Source organism: Rhipicephalus sanguineus, chromosome 6 (assembly GCF_013339695.2).
Source record: "Rhipicephalus sanguineus isolate Rsan-2018 chromosome 6, BIME_Rsan_1.4, whole genome shotgun sequence".
NCBI lineage: Eukaryota > Metazoa > Arthropoda > Arachnida > Ixodida > Ixodidae > Rhipicephalus > Rhipicephalus sanguineus.
In genome coordinates this window covers 35,675,640-35,696,082 of record NC_051181.1, presented here as the reverse complement: position 1 = coordinate 35,696,082, position 20,443 = coordinate 35,675,640, and the positions used below count along the sequence as shown (strand labels likewise).

Sequence of the window (20,443 nt, the reverse complement as noted above, 5' to 3'; positions counted from 1 at the left end):
TTCTTCATACCTAAGCGACACACAACCAAGCAATGATCCGAGAAAGACACTGGCACAACCGTGTAACCGCGACACAATGGTATAATGTCTAGCGATAAGTACATGCGGTCTAACCGCGCATGGCTAGTGCCTTGAAATCTCGTGTACATCACTTCGCGGTCCGCTTCAACACATTCGTACACATCGTCCAGGTCATTCTCGCTAATTAACTTATACAACACGTCACTGCTTTTGTCGCGAATGCCCATATTGTTAACTCTATCCCGTGCACTTAAAACACAATTGAAATCCCCTAACAACACAACCCGCTTATCACATTTCGTCCACTGGAAAAGATTCGAAAAAAAAGGGTACGCTCTTCTACACCATTCGGCGCGTATATGCCAATTACTCCGAATTCAGTTTCACAAAACACAAAATCACAATACACAACTCTTCCTGACTGACATGAATATACACTTTGAACAAGAAGGCCTTGCAATTTTTTTACAAAAAGAACACATCCCGCGGACGTCCCTAACGCATGGCTCACGACTGCATAGTATCTGTCAGTGAAACGACGCACCATGCTCCCGGTCTCCTCCTCCCCGTCAACCTTAGTTTCCTGGACGGCTAGGACGTCGATATCTTGGTCGGTGACCAACCGTAGGAGCTGACTTTGCCTACGCCTAGCCGCCAACCCTCTCACGTTCAGCGTTGCTATGCTGAGTGATGGAAACGATGCCATTGTGACTTCTACGCTCTGAGGAGTAGGCCCGGAGCATGGCGCTTACCTTTCACGTCTAGCCTACGGCTAGCCGCCTCCAGGACCATCCTGCTTGCCGGCATTCTTTTGCTTTGTCTTGTCCGCCGGTCTCTTGTCAGTTGGGATTTTCGGTTCGGGTCTCAGCGTGAACCGCCTCCCTTGAGGAGTCTTTGCAGGCGGCTCCTCGCTGGTTGTAGTCGACATCTTGTCCATTTCCTCGGTCTCGTCGCGCGCACGCTTTAGTGTGGCCGTGGTGACACTCATGTCGTCCCCGCTTCCGGACGTCTCTCCTTGGATCTCTGCTGCCTCGTCCGCTTCGACTGGCCGCGCTTCCTGCTCGACCCGTACCGGTTCAGCTGCTGACGGGGTGATGACAGGTGCGGTTGAATGCTGAGGAACCTCCGACAACTTGTGTGTGTCTGTCGCTGCCGACCCCCCGGCTGTCGCCAGGACCACTGTGCTGCCGGCACCTTCAGCGGCCTCCTCCGTCTCGGCCGCGTCCATGACGTGCTCGGCAACCACCTCGCTCTTCGCTGGTCCTGTCGCAGAGGCATATGTCCTAACACAGTCGGCTTCGACGTGCCCGAAGCGTCTACAGCGGGAGCAACGTGGCACCTTGCACTCACGACGGACATGCCCTGTGCCTTGGCAGCGCAAGCACTGCATCGGCCGTCCTGGCACAACAACCAGGGCCAGCTCCCCGTCCACGCGGATCTGGTGTGGAAGGTCCTCAACCATGAGACCACTCTTCAACTTCAGTAGCACTGTCCTTGTGGTTGAGCACTTGTCTGCCATGCCCGGGACCCGCCACCGCTCACGGCTCACTTCCACCACCTTTCCAAATGCTGCCAGTGAAGCCCGCACATCTTCGTCGCTCACCCCGTGCAGCAGCCAGTGCAGCCTAAGCTTCACCTGCTGGTCCTGCGGGTCGACGACGACGCAACGCCTCCCCTTCAGCTGGAGCTCCTTCAGGGCAAGTAGGCGTTTCATGGGAGCACCGTCGTTGAAGGTCACCGCCCACAAGTGGTTTATCTGATACGCGCCGAGGCTCACCACATCGGGCAGCAGGCCCGTCGGCGTCAGCGCATCCCGAAAATCTTCAACCTTGTAAGGCCTGGCCCTGACGTCTCCGTGTGAAAACACGGTGTTATTAATGAGTTTTCCTTTTGGCAGCTGAGGCAAAATAAACTGATAATCCTTGTCATCCGTATTCCTGTTTCCGCGGCCCATAGTGGCCGCTATCGCCGCTCCGCCGGAGCCCATGACACTGCGATCCGATCAGCTCGGCTGCCGGAAGCAGAATGACTGAACCACCGACGCGGTCATGTGCGTGTGCTTCCTTAGGCACCGCGGATCTTTTCCTAACGCCCAGTTGAATATATAGATCACAGAGGCGGCGAGCCCTCGATAAAAAAAAAAAAAACTGCGTCGGCCGGGAATCGAACCCGGGCCACCCGCGTGGCAGGCGAGTATTCTACCACTGAACCACCGACGCAGTCATATGCGTGTGCTTCACTTAGGCACCGCGGATCTTTTCCTAACGCCCAGTTGAATATATAGATCACAGAGGCGGCGAGCCCTCGTTAAAAAAAACTGCGTCGGCCAGGAATCGAACCCGGGCCACCCGCGTGGCAGGCGAGTATTCTACCACTGAACCACCGACGCGGTCATGTGCGTGTGCTTCCTTAGGCACCGCGGATCTTTTCCTAACGCCCAGTTGAATATATAGATCACAGAGGCGGCGAGCCCTCGTTAAAAAAAACTGCGTCGGCCAGGAATCGAACCCGGGCCACCCGCGTGGCAGGCGAGTATTCTACCACTGAACCACCGACGCGGTCATGTGCGTGTGCTTCCCTTAGGCACCGCGGATTTTTTCCTAACGCCCAGTTGAATATATAGATCACAGAGGCGGCGAGCCCTCGTTAAAAAGAAAAAACTGCGTCGGCCGGGAATCGAACCCGGGCCACCCGCGTGGCAGGCGAGTATTCTACCACTGAACCACCGACGCGGTCATGTGCGTGTGCTTCCCTTAGGCACCGCGGATCTTTTCCTAACGCCCAGTTGAATATATAGATCACAGAGGCGGCGAGCCCTCGTTAAAAAAAAAAAACTGCGTCGGCCGGGAATCGAACCCGGGCCACCAGCGTGGCAGGCGAGTATTCTACCACTGAACCACCGACGCGGTCATATGCGCGTGCTTCCCTTAGGCACCGCGGATCTTTTCCTAACGCCCAGTTGAATATATAGATCACAGAGGCGGCGAGCCCTCGTTAAAAAAAACTGCGTCGGCCAGGAATCGAACCCGGGCCACCCGCGTGGCAGGCGAGTATTCTACCACTGAACCACCGACGCGGTCTTGTGCGTGTGCCTCCCTTAGGCACCGCGGATCTTTTCCTAACGCCCAGTTGAATATATAGACCACAGAGGCGGCGAGCCCTCGTTAAAAAAAAAAAACTGCGTCGGCCGGGAATCGAACCCGGGCCACCCGCGTGGCAGGCGAGTATTCTACCACTGAACCACCGACGCGGTCTTGTGCGTGTGCCTCCCTTAGGCACCGCGGATCTTTTCCTAACGCCCAGTTGAATATATAGATCACAGAGGCGGCGAGCCCCCGTTAAAAAAAAACTGCGTCGGCCGGGAATCGAACCCGGGCCACCCGCGTGGCAGGCGAGCATTCTCCCACTGAACCACCGACGCGGTCTTGTGCGTGTGCCTCCCTTAGGCACCGCGGATCTTTTCCTAACGCCCAGTTGAATATATAGATCACAGAGGCGGCGAGCCCTCGTTAAAAAAAAACTGCGTCGGCCGGGAATCGAACCCGGGCCACCCGCGTGGCAGGCGAGCATTCTACCACTGAACCACCGACGCGGTCTTGTGCGTGTGCCTCCCTTAGGCACCGCGGATCTTTTCCTAACGCCCAGTTGAATATATAGATCACAGAGGCGGCGAGCCCTCGTTAAAAAAAAACTGCGTCGGCCGGGAATCGAACCCGGGCCACCCGCGTGGCAGGCGAGTATTCTACCACTGAACCACCGACGCGGTCTTGTGCGTGTGCCTCCCTTAGGCACCGCGGATCTTTTCCTAACGCCCAGTTGAATATATAGATCACAGAGGCGGCGAGCCTTCGTTAAAAAAAACTGCGTCGGCCGGGAATCGAACCCGGGCCACCCGCGTGGCAGGCGAGTATTCTACCACTAAACCACCGACGCTTTTTTTTTTTCTTTATTGCCTTACATACCAAGACTATTTACATACAAAAGAAAGGGTAGAGCTATACAATTACAAAGTGAAAATATGAACCGTCAGCACTGAGCTGACTACAATCAAAACTTTGGCATGCGCAACAATAGTTCCACTCGTGAAATCCACTCTGGTACATCCTCCTGCCCTTTCAGCACTTCAAGAAAATGGCACACTGATTCGCAGAAATATTCCCGTACAGATCTCACTTGTACATCCGCATTGTCAAAGGCAGTTCGAGTTTGCCATATACTATGCAGGCCCAGGAGCATGAATAGGTCGAAAGGTACTCCGTCATCATTTTTGACAGAAAGAAAACGGATGCCGTGAGGACTTAACGGTAACTCTTTTTTCAAAGTTCTCTGTAATATGTCCCAGAAGAACACCCCGCTCCAGCAGTCTATAAACACGTGTTCAATTGTTTCCGGTTTATTGCATAAGAAACAATGTGTGCCCCAAGGTACGAATAATCCCCTATCTACCAACCATGTTTTAACTGGTAAAGTACCAGTGTGTAATTTAAAGAAAAAGGTTTTAACCCCTGGCGCTACAAGCATCCTTTTAACACGTTTCAGAACATCCTGTCCTGGGCCCTCACAGTATAGTTGACGGTACAGTGGCACTGGCAATAAAATACAGACGAGGTCTTTATACAATTTCTTACGTGAGACTTCAGTAAGATATTCTAACGAAAATCGCACTGACAGGAAGCGAAAAGAAGAAACAACTTCCTTCAGATACCCCTGAATTGGCCCTTGCACATTTTCTGACGATATTATAAATTCCGGCAGCACTCTAGACAGCCGTAGTTGCATTACAGTTCTCAAAAAAGGGTCATTTACATCACGAAGGAAAAGAAAACGATTGACTAGTTGTCTTACGTACAAATGAACCAATCCAAGTCCACCATCTCGTACTTTTCTGAAGAGGTTTGTACGGCTCGATTTTTCCCAGACAGAACTCCAAATGAAGACTGCAAATACTCTGTGTATATTTTGCACGTTTATTCTACTGCAGTGCAGCACTTGCATGACGTACCACAGCTTGCTCACTAGAAACAAGTTGCACGCTGTGGCCCGTGCAAATATGGAAATGCCCCAACCTTTCCATTTCTCTGCCTTAATGCGTAAAGCCTGTGTTTCTTTTCTCCAATACTGTTCACTGTCGCAGTAGAACTCCAGCGGCACTCCTAAATACTTCGCTGGTGTTTCTTGCCATTTAATGTTGAGAAATACTCTTGGTGTGACGTCCCATTCCCCATGCCAGAATCCAAGACATTTATCCCAGTTCACGGCGCTACCGCTCACCTGGCAAAAACTTTTCACGGCATTAACAGTATGCATTATACTCTCATAACTGGTACAGAATACTGCAATGTCATCTGCATACGCCAGGAGGCTGACCTCAGCTTTATGTAACTTAAAACCGCGTATCTCGCTGTTATTAATTACGCTTAAACAGAATGGTTCGAGAAAAATGGCGAAAAGCAGGGGTGATAGTGGGCACCCTTGTCTCACTGAGCGCAGCACAGGTATACGCTCACCCGCCGTTTTATTTATTACCAATCTAGTCGTGCATCCTGTGTAAGCCGTTCGCACTCCGTTGCTGATCAAATTCCCTACATTCACGTGGTCAAGTATCGAAAGGAGCAAGTCATTCGGCACGCGGTCAAATGCCTTTTCAAGGTCAATTTGTAGCATGGCAACATTGAGATGCATAGCGTCACAACTTTCCAGGATTGACCGTGCTATGTGTATATTAGTCGTTATTTTTCTTCCCTTTATACCACAAGTTTGGTGGGACCCGACCAGTTCCTTCATAACCGTTTGTAGTCTTCTGGCCAATACTTTCATCAATATCTTGTAGTCTACGTTAGTTAAGCTAATTGGTCTATATGCAGTAACACTTCGTAATTTCACTGGATCTTCTGTTTTTGGTATTAACACCGTGTGAGCTGACAAAAAAGATGGTGGTAATTGTTTACGTTCAAAGGCCTCGTTAAATACTTCCGTCAAAACAGGTGCAATAACGTCTTGAAATGCCTTGTAAACTGCAGCACTCAAGCCGTCCGGTCCCGGAGACTTGCCATTGTTTAGCTTGTGAATTGCTTTTCTTACCTCCTCTTCTGTTATGGGCCTTTCTAAAAAATCCTTCCTTTCATCAGCCAGTTTTGGCATTAATGAAATGAAATCACTTTTAAAACGATCAGCCTGTACACTGATTGGTGTAAATAATTCTTTGTAGTATTCGAAAAAAACGCCGGCTATTGCTTCTTTCTTCTTGTACGTTGCTCCTTTATAATCTACTTCACTTATTTCATTTTTGCAAGCATATCTCTTTTCAGCTCCCAGAGCTCGCTTTGTTGGCATTTCTCCCGCGAACAAGTTTTCTGCTCGAGCTCGAATTATTGCTCCCCGATATCGTTCTTGGTCAATGAGCTCTAGCTTCTGTTTCGTGCTTTTTATCTCCTCTGAGAATGTGCCTGCCTGGGTGCATTCCGCTGCTATTAACTGATGCAGGTGTTCACGCAAGCGAGCTTCAAGTTCTTTTTCAGCATGTCTCAGGATACTGGCTCTCTCAAGTGCTTTGAGTTTAATGGTCTGTTTAAATAGTTCCCACTTATGTCCCCAGCCTTCAGATGTTCTAGTTGCTAAGTCTTCTATGACCTCTATAAAGAGGCGATTGAAAACTTCATCCTTTAGCAACTTTACATTAAATTTCCAGAGTTCCCAAGAGAAGCGTTTGTTATTCCTTTTATGTTTACCCGTGGAGAACGAAACCAAACAATGATCACTAAACGGGACAGGTGTAACTCTGTAATCATGGCACGAGGGGATCAGTTCAGCAGACACGTATACTCTGTCGAGTCTAGCGTGACTCGTACCCTGAAAGTGGGTAAACATGACCCCTTTTCCACTGCAAAGACACTCGCCTACGTCTTCTAGCTGAGCCTCCGCTAATATATCGATTAGAGCAGCAGTGCTAGCATCACTGTGTGGTCCCAAACTCGTTTTGTCTCTTCCCGTACAAACACAGTTGAAATCTCCCGCAAAAATTAGTTTACGTTCACATTTTAAAAACATATCAAGCTTTTCAAAAAAATTCTTTCGATCTTGAATCTTAGTGGGCGCGTACAGACAGATCACTCTCCAGTTTTCTCTAAACAAGGCAAAATCACATATAATAAAGCGACCCGCCTCACAGGTAGTCACGGACTCCACTTTTGCACCAAGGCTCTGCCGAATTAACAAGAGGCACCCTGCCGACGTACCCACCGCATGACAAACGCACACATCATAGTGTCTCATGAAAGGCCGCACCATTCGCTCGGCGTGCTCTTCACTCTCTACTTTAGTTTCCTGTACTGCGACGATGTCGAGATCTTGTTCGATAATCAGGCGGTAAAGCTGGTTTTGCCGCCGTTTAGCGGAAAGCCCGCGCACATTTAGCGTCGCGAATCTAATCGTCGCCATCTTGTTGAGAGAAAGCCGAGCGAAAGCGCTTACCTTACCTATTCCACTATGAACAGAGACCCACTGTCGGGGCGACGCTCAAGGCGTCGTCCCATCGCCGCCGCGTGAAAGCGACGACGAACGCAGACGGCCGGCACCCCGAGGCTTTTTGGGACCAGCCACTCGCCACTGCCCTTGCTCTTCCTGGGTCGGACGCTGCTGGGACGCCGCGTCTCCCTCGTTCAGACGTCGTTTGGCTGGCATGGTCTCCGTTGTCTCCATGTCTACCGTGGCATCAGGGCGGTCAACTGGTTCAAGCCTGTCTTGGATCTGCATCCCAGTGGAACGCTGATTCACCACGGTGTCCACCTCCGTCGTTTCGCCTGTATCTTGTTTAGATTCCGCCACCTTGCTTTCGTTGGTCACCACTGTCTCAGACGCTTCCACCGTCTCCTCAGACGCCGCGGCCTTCTCTGCTTCTTCTTCATCCATGAGTAGTTCACTCTGATCAGCATTCGTTCCTCGACTTGCTGCGCTGGCGTAGGAACGAGTACAATCCATCTGCTCGTGTCCAAAGGCGCGACAACCAGCGCATCTGGGCACTCTGCAATCGCGACGAATGTGTCCGGTGTTCCGGCAACGCAGGCACAGCGGCGCTCGTCCTGGCACGACCACCAATGCGGTACCGCTGCCGAGACGCATTTGGTGCGGTATACGATCAGTAGTAACGCCTTCCTTTAGTAAAAGCCGAACGAATCTTGTAGTTGACTCAACTCCTTCGAAGTCCTCATCTCTCCACTTGTCGCTGATGACTTCTTTAACTTCACCGTACTCCCGGAATGCACGCCGTACAGTCTCTGCGTTGACGTCGAAGGCTACCCAGTGCAACTTAAAGCGAACCTCTTGCCTTTCTGGATCGACGACGAGGCAAGGTCGGTCTTTCACGGACAATATGCCAGCGTTCAAAAGTGTCTTCTTGGCCTCATCTGTCTTCACGTTAAGGAGCCAAACGTGCGACATCTGATACGCTCCTATGCCGCTCACCTGTTGAATGGTGCCGAGTTCCTTGAGCGGCTTTCGAAAGTCATTTATCCCATACGGGCGCCCTGCGATGTCGCAGTGCAGAACCAGTGTGCGTCTGAGTCCTTCTCCTGATGGCAACGGTGGCAGAATTACACGGTAGTCCTTGGGCAATGATGTGCACGAGAAACCGCGGCCAGCGTCGACCGCTTTCACAGCTCTTGACGAGCCAGCCATCCTGCGTCTGCACGCGTCCGTGTCCAGAAGCAGAATGACTGAACCACCGACGCGGTCTTGTGCGTGTGCTTCCTTAGGCACCGCGGATCTTCTCCTAACGCCCAGTTGAATATATAGGTCACAGAGGCGGCGAGCACTCGTTAATAAAATATGCCCCCACCTCCCCGAAGGAAATCGTGAGGAAATGCGAATGCATTTCTTGCGCCGAGAGTACACGGCGTAGTAATTTTAATGGCGTAAAGCTGGACACATCGACGCGCTCAAGTGTCTCCCTTTTGGGCGCCTCTTTCAACGAACGCTTCCTACGTGCGTTCGTAATCACCTCAGGGATGTTGCCATCGCCTTCAATGCAGCGCAAACGCGTTTAGAACGCGCTGTTTTCAGGCTGTGCCAAGGCAGCACAAACGCTACAAACGCGTTTCAAACGCACTGCATTGAGGCGGTGGCGCAGGGAGGAGAGAAAGCGAACGGCGAGAGAAGGAGCGGGGAAGCATGCACCTACCCTCTCCTAGACTCTCTCCACACACGCGGGAGCTCCGCCGAGCTTAGTGGGCGGCGCGACAAGTGCGCCGCGATCTGTCAGCTGTGGCGTCCCACAGGGCAGCGTCCTCAGCCCGTTTTTGTTTAATCTGGTACTCGCGCCGCTCGTCAAGTGCCTACCAGAAACGGCTGTGTTCCCTGTCCGCGCAGTGGTGTACGCTGATGACGTCGCATTGTATGTGCGTGGACCGACCCGAAAGTGCTCGGTGGTGCGCGCTTGCATGCAAGAGGCCCTCCAATGTGTGGCCGCCTTCGTGAGAAACATCGGCCTCACGATCTCGGCGCCGAAAACCGAGGCCCTCGTCGTCCACCCTCGTGCTGAAGCCCGACGACGTCTTCCGTGCCTTCAGCTGGATGGTGCACCAATAGTTTGGAGTAGCAACGTCCGCTACCTCGGCCTGACGATAGACAATCGCCTCCGATGGTTCCCGGCGGTGCGACGTGTACGACAGACGACGCGTCGCGTGGAATCGGCCGTGCGCCAACTACTCGCAGGCGGCAACGGCTGCCCCGCTGCCTTCGCCTGCACCATCTACGAGGCGATGGCTCTGTCTGCCATCCACTACGCACTGCCGATCTGCAAACTCCAGGCGCCACAGTGGCGACTGATCGACCAGGACCACCGCCGAGTCATCCGCATGTGTCACGGAATGCCTCGTGGCTCTCGTGTGGCCGAGACCCTCGCGGAGGCTCGTGCGTGGCCTGCGTCGCTCACGGCGGACCTGCGCGCATTGTGCCACTTGCAGCGTCTCCACCGAGCGCCTGATGCAGGTCCCCTCCTCTCGCGGTTACGTGCTGTGCCAAACTCACGTGTCGGCCAACTTATCGACGTGTACGACGGTGTTGTGGCTGACGACCCCGCACGCCTTTCGCGCTGGCCACCCCCTCACCGTCGAGTGCCCCTTCGAGTGAACTTGCACCTGCCGGGCATTCGATCCAAACGCCACACCCCCATCAGTGCCATTGCTCAAGAGGCCGCGGCGCGGATGTATGAGGACCTGGCCGGGAGGACGCAGGTGTTCACCGATGGGTCCGTCCTGCAGGATCGCTCAGCCGCGGCCGCCTGCATAGCCCCTCAGCTCAGCTCGGAACGACAGTGCCGCTTGCGATACTGTGCATCCTCAACAACAGCTGAGCTAGTCGGGCTCCAGCTGGCTGCAGACCTCCTGCGCAATTCGCCGGCCGTCACGAGCGCAGCAATCTTCTGCGACTCGAAACCTGCCCTCCGCCAGCTTGCGAGGGAGGAACGAGGCCCCCTTCTTGCTCAGCGTGCCGCTCTCAGCCTGCTGGCCCTCCAGGAACGAGGCTGTGATGTGGTCCTTCAGTGGCTCCCTTCACACGTCGGCATCGCGGGCAACGAGGCTGCAGACGAACTCGCAAAACGAGCACACTCCGCCGAGACTTCGCTGACGGATTACGCCAGCTCGTTCGACTCGGCACGCAACAACCTTCGCCGGGAGCTAGTGCGCGAGCATCCTGACGCACGGGTCGCCTCCGGACACCCCCCTCCTCCCATCCCAGCCACTGGTTTCACTCGCCGCGAGCGCGCGCTTCTTCTTGCCCTGAGGACCGGTTCTGTGTGGCCCGCGGAACGCAGGCATCGTCTTCGCGGCGCCGCTGCACCGAACTGTACCGATTGCGGCGCGATCGAAACCCTGTGCCACCTATTGTTTGACTGTCCTTCTCACAACACTGCGCGGAAGCGGCTCGTCATGAAGTACCGCCTCGTCGGACTGCCGTGTGCGACCCTACAGGACTTGCTCCATCCCACCGGCCACGTGCACCCTCGCCGATCAGCTCTTGCGGCCCTACTCGCTTTTCTCGAGGATGCCGGCCTAGTCGAACGAATTTTCTAGCCGCTCACCACGGTGACTCGGTCGCCCGTTCTCCTGCCCCCCCCCCCCCACCCCCTCACTGTTTTTTTTTCACTCATACCTTTCTTTTTCTTCTTTTACCATACTCTTTTCACTCTCACTGTCCCTTTAATCCCTAATCCCCCGTGAGTGTATCGGTTGAGGTGTCCTCACTTGAGAGACAGTTATCGTGCACTCCACACCCAATTTCCATTTTCATTTCCTTCTTCCTTTTAAGAATCACCTCCCCCCCCCCCCCCCCCCCCCCCCGAGCTTAGAACTGCCTAGGGAGCCTACATGAACGACCGTTTTTAGGGTGGAGACATCTCAAAAAGTGCCCCCCAAAAAACTCAGCCAAAATCAGCGGGCAATCGGGCACGCTGTTGCCAGCTTCCGCCAAATTTAGCATAAGTTGGTTGTGCGCCGCCATTTTGGGGCCAGCCGTTCAACCCCCCCCCCCTCCCTCCCAGCTACTCATGATCTGCATGGTTAGTAGTGATTTGCAGTGTATTTACAAAGGCTTTTTTTAGGCTAAAACCTTATTAAGGCAAAAGCCTTCGATACATCAGGAGTAAAATGTCGGTGGCGTTCAGCGTCGGCGTCAACACGATACATGCATCAAGCTCGAAACCTAACCGTCGGCGTCGTCCAGCGTCGGTGTCAACACGTTACATGCATCAAGCTCGAAGCGTAACCATCGGTGGTGTCGTCCAGCGTCGGTGTCAACACGTTACATACATCAAGCTCGAAACGTCACCATCGGTGGCGTCGTCCGGCGTCGGTGTCAACACGTTACATGCATCATGCTCGAAACGTAACCGTCGGTGGCGTCGTCCAGCGTCGGTGTCAACACGTTACATGTATCATGCTCGAAACGTCACCATCGGTGGCGTCGTCCGGCATCGGTGTCAACACGTAACATGCATCAAGTTCGAAACGTCACCATCGGTGGCATCGTCCGGCGTCGGTGTCAACACGTTACATGCATCAAGCTCGAAACGTCACCATCGGTGGCGTCGTCCGGCGTCGGTGTCAACACGTAACATGCATCACGCTCGAAACGTAACCGTCGGAGGCGTCGTCCGGCGTCTGTGTCAACACGTTACATGCATCATGCTCGAAACGTCACCATCGGTGGCGTCGTCCGGCGTCGGTGTCAACACGTTACATGTATCAAGTTCGAAACGTCACCATCGGTGGCGTCGTCCGGCGTCGGTGTCAATACGTTACATGCATCATGCTCGAAACGTAACCGTCGGTGGCGTCGTCCAGCGTCGGTGTCAACACGTTACATGCATCATGCTCGAAACGTCACCATCGGTGGCGTCGTCCGGCGTCGGTATCAACACGTTACATGCATCAAGTTCGAAACGTCACCATCGGTGGCGTCGTCCAGCGTCGGTGTCAACACGTTACATGCATCAAGCTCGAAACGTAACCGTCGGTGGCGTCGTCCGGCGTCGGTGTCAACACGAACACCTAGGTGCACAAAGCGTGAAATGTAACCGTCGGTGGCGTCCAGCGTCGGCGTCAGCACGTTACATGCAAAGCTCGAACGTAACCGTTGGTGGCGACGCCATCGTGCAATTCCCGCACCAAACACCGTGACGTTAGAAATTTGGAAGGTGTCTACTGGGTTCTGCATAGCTTCTGCTCAATAAAAATGAAGCATGTACATTGTCATTTGTGGTAGGGAGCCTACATGACCGCCTAATTTGTGGGTACCTGCCCCGCCGCGGTGGTCTAGTGGCTAAGGTACTCGGCTGCTGACCCGCAGGTCGCGGAATTGAATCCCGGCTGCGGCGGCTGCATTTTCGATGGGGGCGAAAATGCTGTAGGCCCATGTGCTCAGATTTGGGTGCACCCTAAAAACCCCAGGTGGTCGAAATTTCCGGAGCCCCCCACTACGGCGTCTCTCATAATAATATGGTGGTTTTGGGACTTTAAACCCCACATATCAATCATCAATCATTTTTGGGTACTATAGACCTAGCATACGAAGTTTGGAAAAATTTCATCGGGCCAGTTTCACGAAATTCTCAGAAATACATTTTGAAATTTATCTCACGCGTGGAGACTTTGGCGCGAAATTAAAAACAAATTGAACTGCAACCTTGATTTTCGTCGCCAATAATGAGCTTATGATAGTGAAACATGACATTGCAGTTCTCGGAGTGCAGTTTGTCGATCTGAACCAGTCATCGTTCCTCTTTAGTGTTCCTTTAAACAACAGTTGAACAAGGGAGGTTGAGGGTGGGCATATTAAGCCAAATGAATTTGTAATTGTTTCTAGTAGATACTTTCACCCATGTATTCACTATTTGCCTGTCTACTGGTGTCTTCGCGACGAAAATGCAACAGGCAAAGTTAACTACTTTGTTCAGATCAGGTGGCCGAAATTTTACGTCGAATTATCACCGGTGTCAGGGCTACTTGTTAGCACAATTACTGGAAAGATCGATTCAATTGCTGTGTTGAGTAACGTTTTGTTAGTGCATTGGTAATAATGACGCATCCACTGTATTACTCAACACAGAATTTGTATTCCATTGTCCTCTATGCAGTTCATAGTGATTGTGGAAATAAAATTCGCCAATGCTAATATTGAAGGCATATTAAATGCAATTCCTTCGGGTCCTCATTGAACACTGCCAAAAAATTTAGAACTGGTAGACTTTAGGCATCGAAGGTTGACGTAAAGTCAATTTACATTAGGTGTAATGCGATAATTGCTCCTTTTCATGAATGTGACGAAGCAGCAATCAGCAACCGTAACTGTTACAAGGCTATATTCTGTAGATCTTGTATATAACCCAGTTCAACTGTCTCTTCCTTTAAGAGCAATAACTGTTGGAGTCGTGTAACCACTAAGCATGTCCCCGGATGCAATGTCAACTTGAAACTGAAAAAAACTATCACCAAGCCTCCAAGCCTTCGTAAGACGACAACCGAGCACTATTGCAAGAAAAATGCGCTGCTTCAACGTGGGTCCATTAAACCGTACCTTTTGAAAATACAGCTCAGAAAATTGAGCACCTTCAAGGCAACGGCAAAACAGACTTTATGAAGACACGGCACAACTCTGGACACAATCATTACAATGTTTATTGACACAATTATTCTTTACCGTACATCACACAGTACAAAAAAGGCTGCTTCGCATTGTAGATACAGCACTTTCGCAAAGACACGAAATACTAAATTTCACAATCGTGACATGGACATTGCATAACTTTTCATACAGTATTTACAAATTTCTTGTCATCTGGCCTAGGCCAAGGTAGGCGTTGCTGTTTTCGGGTTCAGCAGTTACACAACATTATGACATGAATCACGCCAGGGAGCATAAATTCACGAAGCAAAAAAAGCCATTCTGGTGGCTGTAGCAGCCACGAGTAAAATATACCAGAAACCATATAAAGTGCCCGCCGGGTACCATCGTTTGTACGATTAACCTCTCGAGTAAAAAACATTGCATGGATTTATCCAACACCTACTAGGGGCTTGCTCCAGCAAAACTGCGCCCACGATGTGCATAAAGTGATATTAATTCAAATCAAGTGCTATTCGCTTACATTACGCTGTGGCAATACAAATACAATGTACATGAGCTCATGACATCACACAGTATACAAAACACTCGTATTCTTTGAAGAATTTCAAACCGCAACTGCCCATGTGCCCTAATACCAGCAGAGTGACTTCGAACTGGGTTACAAATTACAATGCACCAATAATACAGGTAAACATGCAGAGACTGACACCATCTATGTGCTGATGACCGCACACAACTAATTATGCTCGGCAGCATGACTTCAGCCGAATAAGTGTAGTCTGGCTGTGCGTAGGATTGATCCACAAGGACAATGGTTACATGTGTTGGTTACTGTGTGGTAGAATCTCTTCTGTGACGTAAGTGTCGAAGCACAGCACATAGGTTAATGAAAGTCTACTGAAGGTTTACTCCTGCACACGTTTTGCTAGAATGTGTTTCAACATGCCGCGCCCTTTGTTGGCGGAGATGCATTCGTAGACGGCAATGGACATACCGTTCAAGCAGCAACTTCTGAACCTTCTCTCGGTGAATGTTACACAAGTCAAGGTTATTTTCCACATTATTTGCAAGAAACCTTGATATGGTCCGGAATGGTGCCTTGAGGTCCAAGATGGCATCCTCTGCCACAAATCCTTTAAAGTGTTCTTCGTAGTGAACTAACAGTTCCATCACAGCAGCGCTGGGCCTCAACAGATTGGTGGCCCCTTTCACGTACTCTTTCAATTCAATCAGTGCGTTGTAGCACTGACCATCTCCCAGTAGAACAGCAGTACAAGGAGGGCACTCGCCAATGGCTTTGATTATTGTCTTGAGCAGAAACCCTCCAACATAAGCAAGGATGTCACATTCTACAGATGATACTTCATCCAGCGTGAGGTTCTCCAGGTGCTCTTCATCATTTATAAATTCTTCAAGGCTCTTTTCAAGGCTTGCGCCAAGTAGGTCAGCAAGGTGAAGGCCGTCATCAGAATCGTAACTTGATGACTTTGGCGTATGCAGAAATTGGCCCACACAAATCAGCTTAAGCGAGGACTTCACGTCGTAAGCACTTGGAACTGGTTTCTTCATGCGCACTATCGAGAAAACGTTTTCAAGGCAATCCTGGATGAGGCGGCTTGTCAGAAGGTACTTGTAGCCACGCGAGCTAAGCAGCTCTTCAGCAAGGCTGAGCACAACTGATGTAGAAATGAGAAGGCCAGCTTGGGAAGGCTTCCAATGCGCTGTTGGCCCCATTTTCATGTGTCGAAGTGTATCCTGAGCAAGCATCAACGTGTCTACAGCCCCTTGGTACTTGGATGGATCTATTTTACTCAGGGCTACGACTGGACAACGAGATGACATAAGAGTATACCACTTCCAGACAAGCTCTAAAAACCATGCAGTTGCCTCTGCCTCTACTGGAAGGTGCCCCTTTTGAATGAGATACCGAATACCTGGAGGTGCTTCACGAAAAAACTGAACAGCAATGCCAACTTTCATAGTTGTAATATGACCAGTGCTCACATGTATCGCAGAGAGGCCATGGGCAATTTTCAGATCGCTGTCTGAGTCATGATCGACGACTGCTTGGACATCACTGATGTCGACTTTGCTCCCTGGAAGACCTTGTTTTGTTACCGTGTTCTCTCCTAAGTAAAAGCATGTTGCTCGCAATAGCTGAGCCCTCACATTCTTAAGAACATGGGCTGGATCAGCCATAAAGTAGAGCTGTCTGTCTTCGAGGTGAGGATGCGGAGTGCTGTGCACTGTTTCTGAACTCCTGTGGCTTGAAAAGCCTAGCAAGCGCCAGACTGCCCGGTTAGCCGCTCCCATATCACTCGTAACAACTAGAACTCTGAGCGATATGCTGTAAAGCATTTCTATTAGACAGAAGATGAGGTCTTTCAGCAGTGATGCATTGACAGATCTGCCGGTAAAGTGATACGCGACAACTTGCTTGTAACGTCTGTTAAGACCGCCCACCATGAATACAAGAGCATGATTTGCAACCGTGTCAGGGGAGTCGGGAAGCGTTGTACTGCCAAAAAGGTAATCAAGGGAGCGATCATGTTCATATGCTTGCGCGATCTCCATTTCATCCATAAAAAGGACGCAGTCTTTTTCAATGTCTTCCATGGCTTGCACTTTCTGCCTGAGCACATCAAAAACTTCATGAAGGATACCTGGCAGAAAATGAATATTTTGCAATCTCCGGACCAGAGTTCTGTTCGAAGGAAGAGGATATGAGAGTGACCTCAAAAGTTCATAGCCGGAGGTTCCACATGCATGCTTTATTTGGAGGGCGGTTTTGATTGTTTTTTCTGACCAAACACTCCCTTTGCTAGTCTTTCTTGTGATTGCTTTTCTTTGGTCATAATTCAAAAATTTTGCATTCAAGAACCTTTCATTCTTTTTCTTCTGGGACTTCAATTGCTGTTTCAGGCTATGAATTTGAGCTTTTGCGTTTTTGTGCAACATCTGCAGCCTCTTGTGCTTTCTCGCAAGGTCAGCGCACTTCTTACGAAGTTCTGCAACGGTACAGTTGACAGGACCTGAATTATCTGCTGTGTCGTTTCTGGAGTGTCTAAAAAGAACCCTAGTAGGGACAACGCGCCCATGGCAGATCTGAGGGGAAGCATGGCATGGTTGCGCCGCATCTTGAACTAGTTGCAATGGAATTTCCTGTTCTGATGTGATCAAACCCTCCGAACTACTGGTAGTGCAGCTGTCCTGAGAACTCAAACTGCACAGTTCTGCACACGCAGGTTCACCTTCTGTACACATCCTTGCACGAAGTGGTTGTGATAACAAACTTGGTGTAATAGAGATTGTAGTGTGCTGAGAACTTGTATCAGCTTCCTCGCCAACGTTACTGCAGATAACAACACATGACTGGCCAAGACTTGCCTTGCATAACGAAGCCGCGGAAGTATCAGCAATTAATGGTGTTTTTTCTGGAGCAGAGGTAAAAGTGACAGCATCAATATCTAATTCCAAAGCAGCAGCAGCTGCGCAATGGCTGGGCGTCGAAGACACACCTGCAGGTATATCCGAAGGGACGTAGCTCGGCAGTACTTGAAGGAATCCTGTACTGGAAGGTGTTGTGGCGGGGTGGTCCTGTGGAACAGCTGTAAAAATTTGGAGGCTTCAGTTGCAATTTGTGGTATCGAAACGTTGCACAAGTATTTAGCGATGCCACCGCAATACTACGCACAAATGTTAAAGTCGAGTAAAATATTATTTTTATATTACGGTTTCAAAAGATGTCACAAATTTGCCATTCATTATGCGCAATCCGCATTGCATTTTCTTCCTAATAATTAAGCGCGTAGTTGTACAAAAATTAAACATGCGTCATGGTTATTTCAGCAATGAGGCTTCCCAATCGCTTTGCACAGTTCTCTGCAGTTTTTTTAGTGTGACGCTAATGTGTGGATTGTGTCGAACAGACTTTCGACGAAAGGCAGCCCCGAAATATACGCATCCTTTTTGGCAAAAATGGCATATAATGCTCATTTGCAGGCATCTTCGTTGTTATAGAATTGCAGAGCACTTTATGCAGAGCCTTTGCTTTCGTCGGGGAGCATTACCTGCACGCTTGTCAACGGCTGTTTTCTAGCCTTTTGGTTGGTGGTTGAACGGTAAAGATCAGCTCTGGCAACGGCATAAAAAGAATGCTACGACAGAGTGAAAAATGCGACGCGAATGACCAATGGGCTGAAGTTGCCAATGATTATCTGTGCATGCTTCACTAATACTCGAACGCTACACATAGAGCGAGGACGAAGCATGCACGTGATTATAGCTGACGACCGATAAGAGCCATAGCATTTGTTGTGATAAGAAAATGGCGCCGAGAGCGACGACGACGGTGAAACAGCATGCGTGAATTAAAATGAGGAATCTGTATTTAGCGCGATGCTTCGCAGTGCAGAAGAAGAATTCCCTGACTTAAGAACTCGTAATTCAGCAGTCGAGCTGCAGACATAAATATAGATCACGCATTTCCTCAAAGAAACATGGGCTGGCTCCGTAATATTTTGTGTTTTCTTGCTTTTTCGCACTCACTAACACATAACACAGTCGCGAATGTAGACACAGCCCAGGTACGTGACTCCCGTGTTTGTGTTTACGTTTTGTGCAAATTTTCAGTACTCTCTTCACAACAAATTTTCAAAATAGGCCATTGTTTTTAGCATTCTCTTGTGACTCATTCTATCGAGATTTCACTACACAGACGTAAAATCACAGTTATTTTTCGTACCTGGGTTACAGGAGAAATCCGGTGGAGCCAGAACTTGCGCACGAGCACTGTCACTAACAGGTTGGGTTGACTGCAGAGTAGCTGCGGGGTGAGCATGCCAGGGCGGCAACACAGGAGAGCTGTACATCTCCAATGGCTCCGGTTGTTCGAGGACACCTGTAATGAGCAGCATTGCATGCATGAGATGTATGTGTTCAGACTTACTCAGGAAGAGTAGCCCATTTGTAAATACAGTTAGTACTGAAGTTATCAACGAAGCTGAAATTGACCCCTTATAGAAGAATTTCTGAGAAAACAAGCTTAACCAGTGCTTGACATCCCATTAAGAATAAACGTTTCGCATCTAGACAATAAATGAATGTGGAGAACCGCAATTATGCATTGAAGTGCACAAACGCGCACAAGCTAGGCCAAGAATAAAAAGAAGCAGCAAGCACACTACACAGAATTCCTCGCATACAGCAAATGATTTTCGCATTCTCAGTTCACCTCATTATGCGCAAGGCTAAAAATCATAACGGCCACCCACATGAACTGGATGCATTTCCTTCATAACACAGCCATAACAAGTATGCGAGCATGAACATTGAAACGGTTCTGCTCGGCTTGTGCAAAATACAGCCAAACACGAAATCAAAGTACACTTTCTTTCCCACTTACCGCGAACAGGAAACACTGTGGGAACAGCGTCTGGCCTCAGCTTCTTCAAGCCATCCTGCCTCCTCAGCTCGTAGTCGGAATCTTTGAAATGATCCTGTAATAACAACACCGCCACACCTCATTTAAAACAATCATGCAACCTTATGTGCGTGAAAAAACGAAAGGACAATGCCGTGAACAGGTTGCGTAAGCAGGTAGTTTTTATCAGCCCTGCCAGTATGCGAAGTAGTTGCTTGAGTGTTTGTCTAATGTGAAATCGAACAGACAGAACGTATTTCGTGCTGCTTTTCATCTACAGTCCGTTCTAAAGCGTTTCTCCGCAAGTATAAGAAAATCATTGTTAAACGTGTGCTGCATACATATTGGTACGCGTACTGCTTAATACTTATTAGGGATCGCAACAATATTATTCACGAAGTGGTTGGGTCTGCGATTGTTCAACGAGTGCTATATCTATGACATTTGCAAAGTGTTGGAGTCCGTGTTTTTTCTTAACTCCATGTCCGCCTTTTTGTCCGTAAATTGACGCGATTTCTTCGAGTGTACTGACGTGCGGCGTTGGTGCCCATCCCTTACAACAACACGGAACACCTGGGCTTCTGACAGCACCGGTTATCAGGCTCGTGTAGACGACCCAGTTCTCAAAGCGAGGGCAGAAAAGAAAAAAAAACGCAGCCCACACACAGACACTTCCGACATCAGCTAAGCTGACGCGAGTTCACGGAAGGGAGGCAACAGCTCACGACTAGCCAGCGCGTCCCAAACGCGTCTCCAAACGGACGCGCGCCCGCGTCCCGCATGTAAGCTTTCTACTCGCGATGCGTGACCTCAGCAACGACACCTTAGATTTTCTATGCACTCGCGAACACCGTTAAACACATATAACGTGTCCCGCAG

The 20,443-nt window shown here is 50.1% G+C and overlaps 1 protein-coding gene and 11 non-coding genes across 12 annotated transcripts; all 12 read right to left on the bottom strand.

Annotated features, from left to right (window-relative positions):
• Positions 1–2,169: 2,169 nt before the first annotated feature.
• Trnag-gcc (transfer RNA glycine (anticodon GCC)) lies at positions 2,170–2,240 on the bottom strand. The gene has a single exon. It is a non-coding gene; the product is annotated as a tRNA-Gly (tRNA).
• Positions 2,241–2,339: 99 nt separating this feature from the next.
• On the bottom strand, positions 2,340–2,410 carry Trnag-gcc (transfer RNA glycine (anticodon GCC)). The gene has a single exon. It is a non-coding gene; the product is annotated as a tRNA-Gly (tRNA).
• Positions 2,411–2,508: 98 nt separating this feature from the next.
• On the bottom strand, positions 2,509–2,579 carry Trnag-gcc (transfer RNA glycine (anticodon GCC)). The gene has a single exon. It is a non-coding gene; the product is annotated as a tRNA-Gly (tRNA).
• A 103-nt stretch (positions 2,580–2,682) lies between these two features.
• Positions 2,683–2,753, bottom strand: Trnag-gcc (transfer RNA glycine (anticodon GCC)). The gene has a single exon. It is a non-coding gene; the product is annotated as a tRNA-Gly (tRNA).
• A 103-nt stretch (positions 2,754–2,856) lies between these two features.
• Positions 2,857–2,927, bottom strand: Trnag-gcc (transfer RNA glycine (anticodon GCC)). Its single transcript has one exon. It is a non-coding gene; the product is annotated as a tRNA-Gly (tRNA).
• A 99-nt stretch (positions 2,928–3,026) lies between these two features.
• Positions 3,027–3,097, bottom strand: Trnag-gcc (transfer RNA glycine (anticodon GCC)). Its single transcript has one exon. It is a non-coding gene; the product is annotated as a tRNA-Gly (tRNA).
• A 103-nt stretch (positions 3,098–3,200) lies between these two features.
• On the bottom strand, positions 3,201–3,271 carry Trnag-gcc (transfer RNA glycine (anticodon GCC)). Its single transcript has one exon. It is a non-coding gene; the product is annotated as a tRNA-Gly (tRNA).
• A 100-nt stretch (positions 3,272–3,371) lies between these two features.
• Positions 3,372–3,442, bottom strand: Trnag-gcc (transfer RNA glycine (anticodon GCC)). Its single transcript has one exon. It is a non-coding gene; the product is annotated as a tRNA-Gly (tRNA).
• A 100-nt stretch (positions 3,443–3,542) lies between these two features.
• On the bottom strand, positions 3,543–3,613 carry Trnag-gcc (transfer RNA glycine (anticodon GCC)). The gene has a single exon. It is a non-coding gene; the product is annotated as a tRNA-Gly (tRNA).
• Positions 3,614–3,713: 100 nt separating this feature from the next.
• On the bottom strand, positions 3,714–3,784 carry Trnag-gcc (transfer RNA glycine (anticodon GCC)). Its single transcript has one exon. It is a non-coding gene; the product is annotated as a tRNA-Gly (tRNA).
• Positions 3,785–3,883: 99 nt separating this feature from the next.
• Positions 3,884–3,954, bottom strand: Trnag-gcc (transfer RNA glycine (anticodon GCC)). Its single transcript has one exon. It is a non-coding gene; the product is annotated as a tRNA-Gly (tRNA).
• Positions 3,955–7,536: 3,582 nt separating this feature from the next.
• Positions 7,537–8,744, bottom strand: LOC125758832 (uncharacterized). The gene has a single exon (XM_049416485.1). It carries the CDS (start codon positions 8,692–8,694, stop codon positions 7,537–7,539), a length of 1,158 nt encoding a protein of 385 aa, XP_049272442.1. The 5' UTR covers positions 8,695–8,744.
• Between the last annotated feature and the right edge of the window lie 11,699 nt (positions 8,745–20,443).

What these genes read in the sequence shown, in the direction of transcription:
- LOC125758832 (XM_049416485.1), bottom strand. Translation starts at nt 8,694, where the DNA reads ATGGCTGGCTCGTCAAGAGCTGTGAAAGCGGTCGACGCTGGCCGCGGT.